Here is a 13,547-nt window from a genome sequence, read left to right as displayed (position 1 = left end):
CAAGCGAAAAAGGTTTGTTACCCGGATTAAAAATATATTTCCAAGTGAAAAAGGTTTGTTACCCAGAGAAAAAATATATTTCCAAGTGAAAAAGGTTTGTTAACCAGAGAAAAAATATATTTCCAAGTGAAAAAGGTTTGTTACCCAGAGAAAAAATATATTTCCAAGTGAAAAAGGTTTGTTGCTCAGGAAAAAAATATATTTCCAAGTGAAAAAAGGTTTGTTAGCCGAGGAAAAAATATATTTACAAGTGAAAATGGTTTCTTACTTTGGGTAAACGTCAGATCTCCAAGGAAAATAATAGGTTTAGTCAGGTAAACGATGGACTGGAAAGTGAAAGTGGTAATTTTACATAGGTAAACGTCGTGGGTTCAGTGTCGTTGGTCTTGTTAAACGTTATCGCTTGACGTTGGTATACTATTACGAGTGTGAAAAGGCTATGCACGTCTTGTGCGGAGTATCGCGACAGTGAACATATTTTTGGTGTGACGAAACAAGATCGTTGTTTACATGTTAATGCATTTCCATTACCGAGTAGCTGTACAACAGGGAGGAGTATACAGTTAGTTCGTGCTGTATGTCCGACGAAAACCACAACGAAGACCACTTATGAATCGATTCGAAACATTTCAACCCTTCTTACATTTAGTTAATTCGAGTCAATTGTAATACGGATCCCCCAAGTATGACACACACCTACACACCAATATCGTAAACACTCAACTTGATGACATTGATATAGTGTTACTAAAAACAATTATAAAATATTTGTAAAACTAAATCGGAATTCATGTCGTAACAGGTTTCTTGAACTCGTGCTTGATGAAAACGATTGGTGACAAGTATGCGTTTGTGTTTGAGTGAAAAATAATTATTTAGAGTAGTGACATTTTGTGACCAACGAATGCAAATCGATCATGATACTACAATATACGCTTTCGTCAACATAACGACTTGGCGCAGGAGAAACACTTTCATGTTTTTCAATAACTGGATTCTCGAGACTTGTTACTTGTACCATGTACCGTTGGTGACTATAACGGCCATTTTGTATGATAGTACGTTTAGCTGTTTTGTTGCTAGGGCAATCACTTGATGACCCAGCACTTTTTGTTAGCAAAGTAGATTGATTTGTGTGTAAGATGTAAGCACCGTAACTAGAAAACATATGTACTCTGTTGTTGGAGTAGCTGATTTATTGCTATGACATGGACATATCCTGAAACCTTGGTTGGTTTGTTGTCTTACGAAAGATGAGGTGACCTCGGTGTCGTAAATTGTGTTAACTAAACCCGGATGGATACCGCAATTGTGCTGGACTTACACATGGTATTCGCATACTGCACGCATACAAACTTTTGTGTGAACAACTCTGATGTTTCTGTTGGTACTAGTGCTGTGTTGAACTATTTGGTTCTTAAGACACATGAACACCCATTCAGACAATAAAGGTCTTGTGATATCGAAACAGTTTGTAGAGTCTAACCAACCATTCTTTAGTTTCGTAATGCGAGAATATCGAGTAAAGTTAATTACTTAGTGTGATGTTAATATCCTTCGTACTTTTGTAAGAGTTGTGGAGTAACATACCAAGTAACTAGTTGACACAAACAAAATATTGAATGACTGCTAACGCATTGAGTTCATAATCCAAGAGGGTGAAATCTGTTTACTGTTAAACTAACATAACTCGTATCCAGCGAAACAGATACAATCCGGTGATGTGATGTTGGTCAATATCCATTTTGTAAAGATTGAGTAAATCCTCTTCCGTCAGGTGGGTGTGGTTCAAATCAATAGCATGTTACACATAAACATCATTTGTATTGAGGGTGATATTGTTGAGTGATGATGCCGCAACAACACAATAAGTATTATTTTGTATCGGGTGTTTGTGCTTTAGGAATAGCGAAGTGTGTGATATTTTGGATATCTGTGTTTGGGTGAAACTAGGGTTGTCCTTGGGTCTTGTGTTGGGTAAATCAGAACTATGTCTAGAATTCAAGCACGTCCATGTAACGTCTTTTAGTGACAGAGTATTGTGATGACATTTACTTTAGCGAATGACAACGGAAAAATTTCCAATTTCTCTGATCGTGTGTGTGTGTGTGTGTGTGTTTTACAAATAATTCCAGTACACCTAACTATAGGACACATTTGGTAAACATCGTGCAAATTGTTTCTTTGTGATGGTAACGACTTTCGGCGGCTTAGTTTCATGTCAGGAATTATTATTTGAGGGTTCAAGAACAATTTCAATCAATACTACAAATGAACAACAATGCAAAACACGTTTAGCAAATAACAGTGTAGCCAGTACTTTTTTGATATTACGATTGTTGTGCATCAGACATTTCTAACTGAATTGGATGCATCTAACAAACATATCACAATTTACTTTTGTAATGATCAAAGTCTTAGAGTGTATAACCTCGCGATATTTTACATTTAGCACGCACAATGGGGGAGTTACTGAAATGATTAAGAATTGATCGCTAGCTTCGAACGGTACTCGATACTCAAAGTGATATTTTCACACTCTGTAAAGTGCATATGTTTCAATTCTCTGTCACAAATTCCGACAATAAATCGTTGGATTCAATAGTAACGATACTGTGATATACTGATTCTACACTTAGTCGTTTCAATTACCCGTTGGGAATCGGGATAATAAAGCATTTTGTATCGGAGGTTTAATGTATGAATACTGGAATTATTACATCTTTAGTGTTGTTTATCGCAAACGATAGATTTTAATAATTGTACTGATTGTTGAATGTAATAATACCGATATTGTCGTTTCATTTTTAGTCTTGGTTACTGAAAATATTTTCTGATATCCGCGATACGCAGAGTGATTTTTACCAAGGTGGAGTAATTTTCCTATCAAGAACATTTCAGACACACATAGTTTTACAGCTTAATATGTTAATAACATTGGTACTGAAAAGTTTGTTGCTGTCATAACATTTACCACAACGCCGGGTCTAATTAACGCAAATAATTCAATAATAAAGTAATGATCAACTATTACAAAATCTCATATGTCAAATCAATGTGTCAATCCTTATGTTCACAGCATGATAACTTTGAATATAACACCATCGTTCGATTGTAAGAAATGAGTTCTCAACTACGTTGGTCGGACTTTCAAGTCTCGTATACTCAAACATATTATGTTAATCTCAAGTCGCCGACACTGAGAAGTAATTACTTTATGTTACAGAGTATACCAAGTAGTAATTGCTTTTACAGTTGAACAAAAAAATAAGAGTTGGCGGTATATGAGTGCAACCGAACTCGTTGTGGATTTTAGGTTTTAGTGATTGTAAGGACTCGTGTATGCTTGGCTGTTTTTCATACTGATACTGTTTGAGTTGGTCGGGTAAGTTACAAACGGATTTACTTGACAATGTCTTTGTGATTGACTCTTTGAATACCGTAAGATGGTAAGATGTCGAGACGTAATACTATTTCCATACACTCAATTACAACGAAACATAACCAACATTCAAATAATCCGTAAGCTACAAGTGGATTTAAAACTTGATGCTGTTTTGTGGTTAACTCAAGTCAGTAGTCATGTTTGTGTTGATTTCAGGAATGATCATGACGAGTTGGTCGGGTAAATTAGGTAATGTGGTAGTAACTATGACCTTACAGAGTTGCTGACATTCAAATATCTTTTACGCTGTAATATACGGATTTAATTGTGATAAATTATTAGTCAGTTATTGTTCAGACATTCAAATCTCGTATACTCAAAATATAATATGTTCAAGTCAAATCGTATATGCACCGATTAGTAAATACTTTGTCTTCAGAATAGTAACGACCTTTACAATCGAATAAAAAAAGACCGATCATACGAGTACAACCAGGATGAATTATTTCAAATTTATGAGTTGTAGTGATATAATCAAGTAAGTGAAACTAGATTTTTAACGATTGTTAATGTTGTGAATAATTCTTTTGAGTATGGTACGATGTTGAAATATCTCTTTGACAAACGGAAAGCAGGATCGTGAATAGAGTTGTAAGTTTCAAGGATTGTTTCAAAGTATGATCTTGAAATGTGACTGGATCAAAGTTGGTAGTCATGTTTGTCAATATATTTCAATTCAGATTATGTCAAAGTCCAAATATTTCATTTTGGATTATCTGGATTTACCTTTAGTACATCCCGTGAATGGATTCCGACACCGCGCTATAACATTTTTGATAATAAGGACTCGAGGCTTTTCATGATAGAGTTGACGAGGGATAAGATGCGTGTTTTTGTTAAGAGTTTGATTTCGTGTTGATAAAGACAATAACTGTATAATGCACATACTTGTGATTATTGATTCTTGTAGAATTATAGTTGGTATTGATTCTATAAGTGTGAAAACAGCGGCGTGGAATGTGCGAATAATTCGATGTGGCTGAAAGTCGGCGTCAGTAATATTCGGGTTATGGTCGAATCAAAAGATCACGAAAAGATTTCTCAAAATAATTAGAATTGTACCGAATTAACACATCCAGATACGAATCAACTTGGTTTGTGCAGTAAGTTTCATTTCGAGTTGGCAAATTGATACATTGGTTGAATATTCTCATAATTCTTATCGCGCAACTAAAGTCAGCCACTGTTCGAAGTGTCAAAACATATAGCGACCTTCAGAAAGTGTCAAATTGTTGGTTTTCGAATCACCGTCTGCGACGGCTCTGTGACAAACTAAGTACCGAAATATTACCTTGTGAGCGATCGGTATGTCTTTAACACCAAGTCACTAAAATGGTTATGCCCGAGACATTATCTTGTTAGCGATCGCGGGATTTGCAATCTATTTTACACTTTTTGAAGTGTTAATTTACGAGTGTGGTTATTTGCTGGTTGCTTTTTGTGTCACTGCTTAATACTGAATACTCCTGAATGTAATAGTGCTGACTGGATTAGTGTAATAATCGATACGATAGTGCGCGGTTGGCCGTGAAACAATTCCGCACGCAGGTCATTCGAAATATAGATCGCACGCACTGCGTAAATCCTCTTACAAGCCACGTTTCCGTTTGTGCGGTTATTGTTGGTGACTATTCAACACCACGCGAGAGATGGCCGAAAGTGCGAATCACGACCGCGCCCATAAGAACACACGGTGAATCACCACAGAACCCGTAAGAATACACGACAGGCGAATCGCCGCCACCGCCTATAGCAAAAAAGGCGAGTCACCACCCCGGGTTTTCACGGCGAATCACGACCGCGACCTATAGCAAAAAAGGCGAATCACGACCGCACCCATAAGAACACATGGCGAATCGCGGCCCAGAGGGGGGTCTAAAAAGGCGAATCGCCACCCCGGGTTTCCAGGCGAATCGCCACCCCGCCCATAAGAACCAACGCTAGTTCGCGACCGATCTACATAACTACTCCTGCGACACCACATACTCTGCCGCGGTGTAGTTGAAACTGTTAGCTTGTTATTGACATTTATCGGGTCATAGCTTATAGATATGTTTTCATCCACTGCTCGATATGTTTGGCTCACATGCCGCATCAAATGAGGCACCTTTTCTTTCAATACATTGATCATTTAAGTCATGAATCTCTGCTATATCATGTGAAATGAGGAGTCGTCAACTCACAATGTACCAGTACCGGTACTTCAAAACTTGTTATATTTTTGTTAGCCTATTTGTCTTAGTCTTTATAAGTCATGTCTAGGTTAGCAACTTGACTTAGTATAGCGACTTACGCTGAATTATTTTTAGTGGAACTGCAAGATACTAGTCACACAGAAGGAATGAAGACGAGAAAAAGAAACAATTGGAAGTTTATCCGGCGTTGGAATTAATTCACCTTTTCTTGGGACCACTCGTGCTATATTTGCATGCCTCCTAAACAAGAATTATACCTCCAGCAGCAATACTTTTTCATCGTGAATCATGAATGAATATACAGTTGTCCAAATGTCGTCTTGAGAGCGTGAAGAAACTTTTGCGGTATTTTGTCATTGCGTTGCTTTGGGATAGGTATGGATGTAGGCTGAGACGTGAATTTACAAGCTGGCATGTAATCTGATTTACAAGGACAGCATGTAGGGTTGTTGTAGGTAGGTAAGGCGGTAAAATTACAGTCTCGGTGGTAAATATACACAGAAGAAAATGTAGATTGAATATACCAGAGGTGACTGTAACATTACAGTCTGGCATGTAAAGTTAGATTACCGGACGGTTGTAAGTTGAATTTACATTAAGTGACGGTAATGTTATATTACTGCCAAGTGGCTGGCCACCCTGCTTCCAGACATTTCGCGGTAAATCGAGGTAATTTTTTTTTTCAGTGTGCCTTGTAGTCTGTGGTCGTTGGCGCTTTTCGACTTGTGAAAAATTTATTTATCGACTGGCTCGAATTAATCATTATGACATACTTCTTATGTTTTGGGTATCAATGTGAGTTTAAATAGCGGTCTTTTCAATGGCCTCCACAGGCGTCCGCTGCGATAGCTTGGTACAGCCAAAACTATTATACCACTCGCTGCCCTAGCTATCTCACCACTTCCTGTGGTGTGTAGGCTACGCCACGGGAGATCCTTTCATTTATGATGTTATTAAATCTCGACGCAAAAGCATAATTTTAGAATATCATGCAACACAGATACCAGAGGAAAACGATCGAAGTTCTGTAGTTGTTGAAAATAAGACAAAATAAGGACGCTAGTCGAAAAGAAGGACATTTCTTAGAAATAAGGACAGTTGAGTTTTCTAAGACGTGGCCATTAAAATTAAGGACAGATCTTAGAAATAAGGACGGTATGGCAACCCTGGATATAGGTGACCCGTATAGAGGGCATTGCGTCTTCGCGATCTATACGTTGCTGTCATAGCTATATAATCAGGTGTAAACCCTGTAGAATTCCATCTAGACATCGGACAGCTTGTGAATCTTCACAATCTCAATTATATTGCTGTACAGTAGTTTATATTTGTAGCGTATAGTTTTATTTTAACTATGTCGATGTCATTGTACGAATCTTCATTTCGCTGAAACTGAGCAATATCCAAGCACCAGCGGATTGGTTGTACCATCTCATGCTTCCTTCCCCGCGGTTAAGGTCGGTGAAGCCACAGCGGTTGTACCACCAACCAACTTTCCTATCTTTTGCGCAATTTCAGCTAGCCCGTTGATCGTGGTCCGCGTCTGGCGTGGAAAATTGCTGACCGTTTAGCGAGCCTTGTTTTGAGTCAGGGGCGGAAAGAGCGAATGCGTCCGTAGCGTTTCCCGAATACCCCGCCAAGTACAGTCTGTATTTGTCGGTGCTAGGTCCAATCTTGAATAACCTGGAGATGGAAGATAGAACATGCTTTTGCAATTGTTCCAAATTTGAGTAGAATTGTCCCGTTGTAATGACTGGAGTCGTAATTAAATTCGAGTCGCAATTTTTCGTTGACCACACTTGACTCGAGTCACTTTCTTAAAAATGAAAATTGACTCGACTCGAGTCATTGCGCATGACTCCACTGAGTCATATCACTCGACTCATTCCATATCACTTACTCAAGTCTCGTATATCAGAACCGATATTTGAAAAATAAGCCCAGAAACTGTCTTTACCTGTTTAAATAAACGTGTTGACAGCCAGAAAAATGAGCTAGTATTACAGTTTTTTTTTCAAATTATATTTAAATAAAAATTAATGATTTTTATAGGTGGACACTGAAAGTAACGAGGTATACTTTTACATTTCGAAGTATTTCAAGTAGATTTTACCTACTCGAACTACTTTCTCACTTCAGTTTTCAGTATTTAGGCTTCTTTTTTACTTGTTAATCGCTACTAAGCAAGGTATGCGCTTAGAAACATAAAATTCATAGCCTCGATGTAATTCTTAGTTGGGTTCTTTTTTTGTGCATCACACTTTTTGCTAAGAGGGTAGTCACGTGTATTTCGCATTCAAATGATTCCCATCACTATCAACCATATCGATTCTCAATTCCTGGTCTCCGTTCGCCGTCAGCCTGTGGATGTACTCGAGTCCTGTATAGTGAAAAGAGGTCGTCAGCAAAAGTAAATATATCTCATTTTACGAAATAATGGAAATATATAGGTATAGGCGGGTAGGTTTTGCGTAACTGCACTATTTCCTGTAGTGTATTTTTTACGGTACGTCCACTTCTACACAACAGTTTTTCAGGCTGTGCTACGTTATTTTGTAGAAATTAAATTAGTTGTAAAATAAGTGCTCGTCGCTTGTACGGGTTTGTTTGTTTGTGGTATTCACGGTGTTTGTTAACTGCTATGGTCATTTACACCAGGCCGATATTCTTGATTTTATTCCGTAACTGCCGACTTATAGCACGGCCCACTTCTAGGCTTTTTGTAAGACACCGCTCATGCGGATGAGGTGGCGAGGAGGAGCCTAGATAAACCTCCAACACTTAGGTATAGAAATTCTGAAGTCGACCTCGGTCGGACTCGAACGGGTGAAATCGAGTTGAACAACTATAAAAAAAATTTCGCTTTTCTAAATTAGATCAGTATTAGAATTATAGAGTTTTTCTCAAATTGGACTAGAATTTCAATTACACGAAATACAGCTTTTTCCAAATTAGATTACAAGTAGAATTACTAAATTCTCGAAAAATTGGAAATCGAATCAAGTTCAGTTCATATCAAACAAGAGGTCATTCTCACAAGCACGAGGCTGGCAAATGTCTGCGCACAGTGTACAGCAAGCTTGGCTCGTTCCGCGCTACGCTGTTCTCCTGTATCGATTTCAGGAAAACCAGAAATTAAATTAGAATTACAATGAGGGCATAAAACATTTCACAAATTCGATTAGAATTACAATTAGAGTAAAGAAACGTTTCCGAACTTAAATTAGAATTAGATTACAGGTATTTCGATCTAATAAGTCTAATTATAGAACTAGAATTATCTAGTAGTGCAAGTCTGCTCAGTGTCATGGTTCCTGAGTATATTTTCGGAAGTATAACATAATTATAATGTAATTAGCCAGTTTGCACGGGTCTCGAAGATGTATCTTGGTATTTCTAAACTGATTAAGTGGTAGAAGTATTCACCGTCTCGACCAAATATACTTTTTGAAGTTGGTTACTTCCTTAAATACTTCTCAATCCTTTTATTCTCTGCTTCAACTTGAGTAATTTGGACAAGTCTTGGAAATCGCTACTATACCTTGTAATTGTGTATAGGCCTACCAGTGTTGGGATGACTCGAGTCATGACTTGACTCGAGTCAGACTCGAGTCACCTTTTTCGTATGACTTGACTTGACTCGAGTCACTTTGCTAAAATGACTTGACTTGACTTGACTCGGTCTATCAAAAATGTGGATTGACTCGTGACTCGGAGCAAAATTCACGAGTCAATTTCAAGTCATCAATTAGTCGGTGTGGATAAAAATCACTGTATCTTGCATATGTTCGGATTGTTCGCGAAACACTGATGTAGCCCGTGAGAGCGACCAATCATTTAATGATCGTGCGTTTTACTGAACCTCCATTGTTCTCCCACAAATAAATAGACCACAAACGAAGTGAAGTAGTGAAGTAATATAATAGAAAATTATATATTTCTGTTCTCTGTTCTCACCTTAACCAAACCACTTGTTTTATTGATTTTGAATTCGAATATAGTTTGTATACTCCTTAACCATTGGCGCAGGCTCGAATTGTATCATTTCAATATGTAAATGGGTAAAGGGTAATGTATTGCATCTTATCAATTCTTTTCTCTATTCTCTATTTTGGCTGGTATCTATAAACTGAGGCTACATATATGTGATCGATACAGCGCCTTCTTTGGTGTATATTCAACTCTGTATTCGTTCATCGGTTCTGAATCAATGACCGCTCAATCTGTATTTAAGGCAGATAGTAAAATGTAATGACGTAATCATGCCTCACACTACGAAAAGGCCACTTGACTTGAATTCTGACTTGACTCGTGACTTGACTTGACTTGACTCGACTTGACTCGAGTCACCTCCAAAAATCGAGTGACTTGACTTAACTCGAGTCACCTTCGAAAACCGATTGACTTGAATTGACTCGAGTCAAAATGTGCAATGACTCGAAATGACTCGTGACTCGAAGGTAGTGACTTGATCCCAACACTGATGCCTACACGTTCATCCGATTAATTTTAGTTCTAATTGAGTAGCAATGCAGAATTCTTCGTCATCCCCAATTGTAATGAATAAAATATGTTAGGAAGGTAATTTGGTAACGAAAAATATGATGATCACCAGCCACAATTCCCTGGTCGCGTTGCCAAAGCCTGTGACGTAGTCGGTCCAATTGCGGTTAAAATTCTCGGATCCGCCTGACCGTCGTTGAAAAACCTGTTACGGAAAACTTAATGATACAGCTGTAGACCATGACGGTACGTCAATGCATTATTGAAGTTCTATATCGCCACGTCTTCGAAATGTACATACGCTTCAACTGAATTTTAAACTAGGTTAAGACATAGGCGTGAAAGTTCCAACCAGTGCAATTGGACTATAGTAAAATTTTGATTTGAATAAAATAGTATTTACGGTGACCGATTCTTTGTTTATTTATTATAGTTGTGCTCACCGTAAATACTATTTTATTCAAATCAAAATTTTTCGACAGCAATAACTCCGCTTCCACTGGTTGGAATTGAACCAAATTTGGTGAGCATCGTTTCTATAGACAGCCTAACACTTTCATGGGGTGAACAGAAAATTTTCAAATTTTTTATCATTCATTTTTATATAATAAATAGAAACTTTCTTCTCCTGTAGCAAAGCGGTTACTGGCTGGAATTGAACGAAATTTTGTGAGTAACCTAGCAATTTTATCAAGTAGCCAGTACGATTTGAGAAAAAGAGTCATTTTTGAAGAGCCCTAATGTACACCAAGCTTGGCTCGTTTCACATTACACAGTTCTCCGGCAGCAGTTCCAGGAAAACAGAAATCAGGCTAGAATTAAAATGGCAGCATATAAACATTTTACAAATAATAGATTAGGATTAGATTAACGACATGTCGCTCAAAATATAGTATAGTTGGACAACTAGAATTGTTTAGGTGTCCTGGTATGCTACCACGAACTTCGTATTTAAAATATTTATTTATCGCCAGCTGTCGGCTCGACAAAAATGATTCTACACCGTAATTTTCAAGATTCGCTCACAATCCATCCCCCGCCATCGGTTACCATGTCGCAGTAGACCTTCGCCTCTCCAACGCTCGGTATGTCTATTTCGAGAACACCGCTTGTTCTGTTTGCAATCTTGGGAGTTGATCCTAGTGAGTCGTTGCTACAGCTTCTGAGAGCTATAGTGTATACCAAAAAATCTTACTGGAACAAGCGAGAAATGGATTTTAAATTCAAGCTAGATCCCCTCCTATGCTTATGCGATGAAGGTCCTTCGTCGTCTGTGTCAGGTTCTTTGGAGCCTAACAGAATTCAAACATCATTTTTTGCGGCGAATTCACGCTAATTGCTAACTATATAGTATAGTGATATATGATATTTTCAAGTACCGAAATAATAGGGTCCGTGCCACAAGAGTTAATTCATCAACGAAAAGTACAGTATCGATACTATTTTCCACTGTGGAAGACCGTAAACTTCGGTTGGTCGTATCACATCATGCGAGACATGTAGTACAAAGCCGCGCATGTTACTGGAAATAGCATAGCCTACCTGTGAATACAGTGACCATAGCGTTGTCACAAAGTGCAATCGAATAGGTATTGTCGAAATAATACCAAATCATCTTTCCCCACAAATCATCTCTCCCCATGGCCATGCTCTCTCCCAATATTTAGGTATGAGAAAAAGAGGACATATAGACGGGAAAATTTATTCTACTAAATCTGATCGCTTGTCGGTTGACTAAAAAAGGCCATTTTTTCGAGGTGGCAAGTGCTCGGAAAACCAGTTTCCGCGTCTAGACTTTCCGTTGAGTTGACCCTTTTTCGCGTGCATTTTTGGCAGTGTTAATTAAATATATCTCACTGGGCGTTCCAACATTTTCGCCCCCTGTCGCCCTCTGGTATTTTCGCCTTCTTGTTTCTCAAGTCACCCACTGGAGGGCGGTATCGCACACGTTGAGAACCACGGACTTAACCCGAGGCTTAATACTCGATTCAGAATCGAATCGCCCTGGTGCTGGATCTTGCCAAGACCTATTACGATGTACTACTTACGCCACAGTCTCCCATCGTGGTCCATTTTCCTCCTACGAAGCGTTTTACACATAGTCGGGCTGTTAATGAGAATCATATCATTGTGTGATGCAGTTAATCGCGTGATCACACCGCAGACCTACCCGACGATAGAGAGCAGATCACCACCAAACTCAATGGAACGATTTCATTCCGTTTTTTGAGAGTCATGCTTGCACAAATCCGCGAATGGCGAAGCGGAAAATTTCAAAAACTTATATCATGCTAGCGTGCAACTCATATATCCCGACTGACAGTTAGTTATGGTCATTTGGTTGACAGCTTCCTCCTTCCGTCACCCCATATAACTAAAGCAGCTCATATAGCCTACCTTCACTGCTTGATTTGAATCTGACCGCATTTCAATGAGGAAGAGTGACTTGATATTGCGCAATGAACTGTGAGTCACGGTAGCCTACATTGTAAATAGATGGGTGGAAAAGGGGTGTATGACTGTATATACAAACGTTTCACTATGCCTTGGGGTCTACATCATTCTGGCGACATATCATGGAACGTAATTTCACATTTACACAACATTTATTTGAATTCTCTACTAGTTGCTGACGATCACCCCTGACGAGTGTCATCTTAAAATATTCGGGTTTATTTCAATAGCAACATATTCATTGAATTGTAAATTGAAATTCTGGACCTTCCAACGGTCTCTTCAAACTATAAATCGCTCGAAAGTAAAGACTCGACTCGTGAAATAATTTTATTCGAAAGTATCATTCCTGCTGGTCGTATAGAACGGAAAAGGAACGATAAAGCAACATATCAATATCGACACAAAAATAGTGACTTCGGAACAATCGTACGACGGTAAGCGACTCGCGACATCCTATTGCTGCCTTAAATAAGGGGAATGACTTGAATATAAAAGAGAATCACCAAAAAATAGAAATAATGAAAATCGAAACTCGATGTCATCTAGTATTCTCGGGCATCATTTTCACAGCGTCAAAACAGTTTGAATGATATCAAAATTGAAATATGTACCATTTAAGTGACCACAAAGAAGATATATTGCCAGCTTTATTGCCAGCTCTATATCATAATTAGAGATAATCTGGAATCATTTCAACATACCTATTTCATTGCGCATTGTGACGATGATGTGGAATGATGCGACTTAGATACATTTTCACTAACGTATGTCCTTTTACTACATGCTTCGTATGTTGCGGTATGACCAATCGCGGTTTACAGTCTTGCGCGGTGGAAGACAGTATCAAAACTATCTAATCTCGCTGATAAATGGACTGCGCGAAGGGCGAAGCGGGAGATTTGGTACAACAAGCTTCACAAACTTGTATCAGACCTGCTGAAAAGTCG

At 38.4% G+C, this 13,547-nt stretch overlaps 1 protein-coding gene and 1 long non-coding RNA gene across 2 annotated transcripts; both read right to left on the bottom strand.

Moving 5' to 3' along the window:
• Positions 1–6,815: 6,815 nt before the first annotated feature.
• Positions 6,816–8,480, bottom strand: LOC145442281 (fibrinogen-like protein A). Its single transcript, XM_080320183.1, has 2 exons — positions 7,924–8,480; positions 6,816–7,323 (listed from the first exon to the last, which is right to left on the bottom strand). Exons 1-2 carry the CDS (start codon positions 7,962–7,964, stop codon positions 7,155–7,157), a joined length of 210 nt encoding a protein of 69 aa, XP_080176309.1. The 5' UTR covers positions 7,965–8,480; the 3' UTR covers positions 6,816–7,154.
• A 453-nt stretch (positions 8,481–8,933) lies between these two features.
• Positions 8,934–13,245, bottom strand: LOC145442282 (uncharacterized). The gene is made up of 5 exons (XR_013916004.1): positions 12,314–13,245; positions 12,192–12,250; positions 11,170–11,435; positions 10,134–10,348; positions 8,934–9,200 (listed from the first exon to the last, which is right to left on the bottom strand). It is a non-coding gene; the product is annotated as an uncharacterized LOC145442282 (long non-coding RNA).
• Between the last annotated feature and the right edge of the window lie 302 nt (positions 13,246–13,547).

Source organism: Botryllus schlosseri, chromosome 7 (assembly GCF_051294905.1).
Source record: "Botryllus schlosseri isolate E-star chromosome 7, Bs_hap1, whole genome shotgun sequence".
NCBI classification, from domain to species: Eukaryota; Metazoa; Chordata; class Ascidiacea; order Stolidobranchia; family Styelidae; genus Botryllus; species Botryllus schlosseri.
This window is presented reverse-complemented; position numbering and strand designations above follow the sequence as displayed.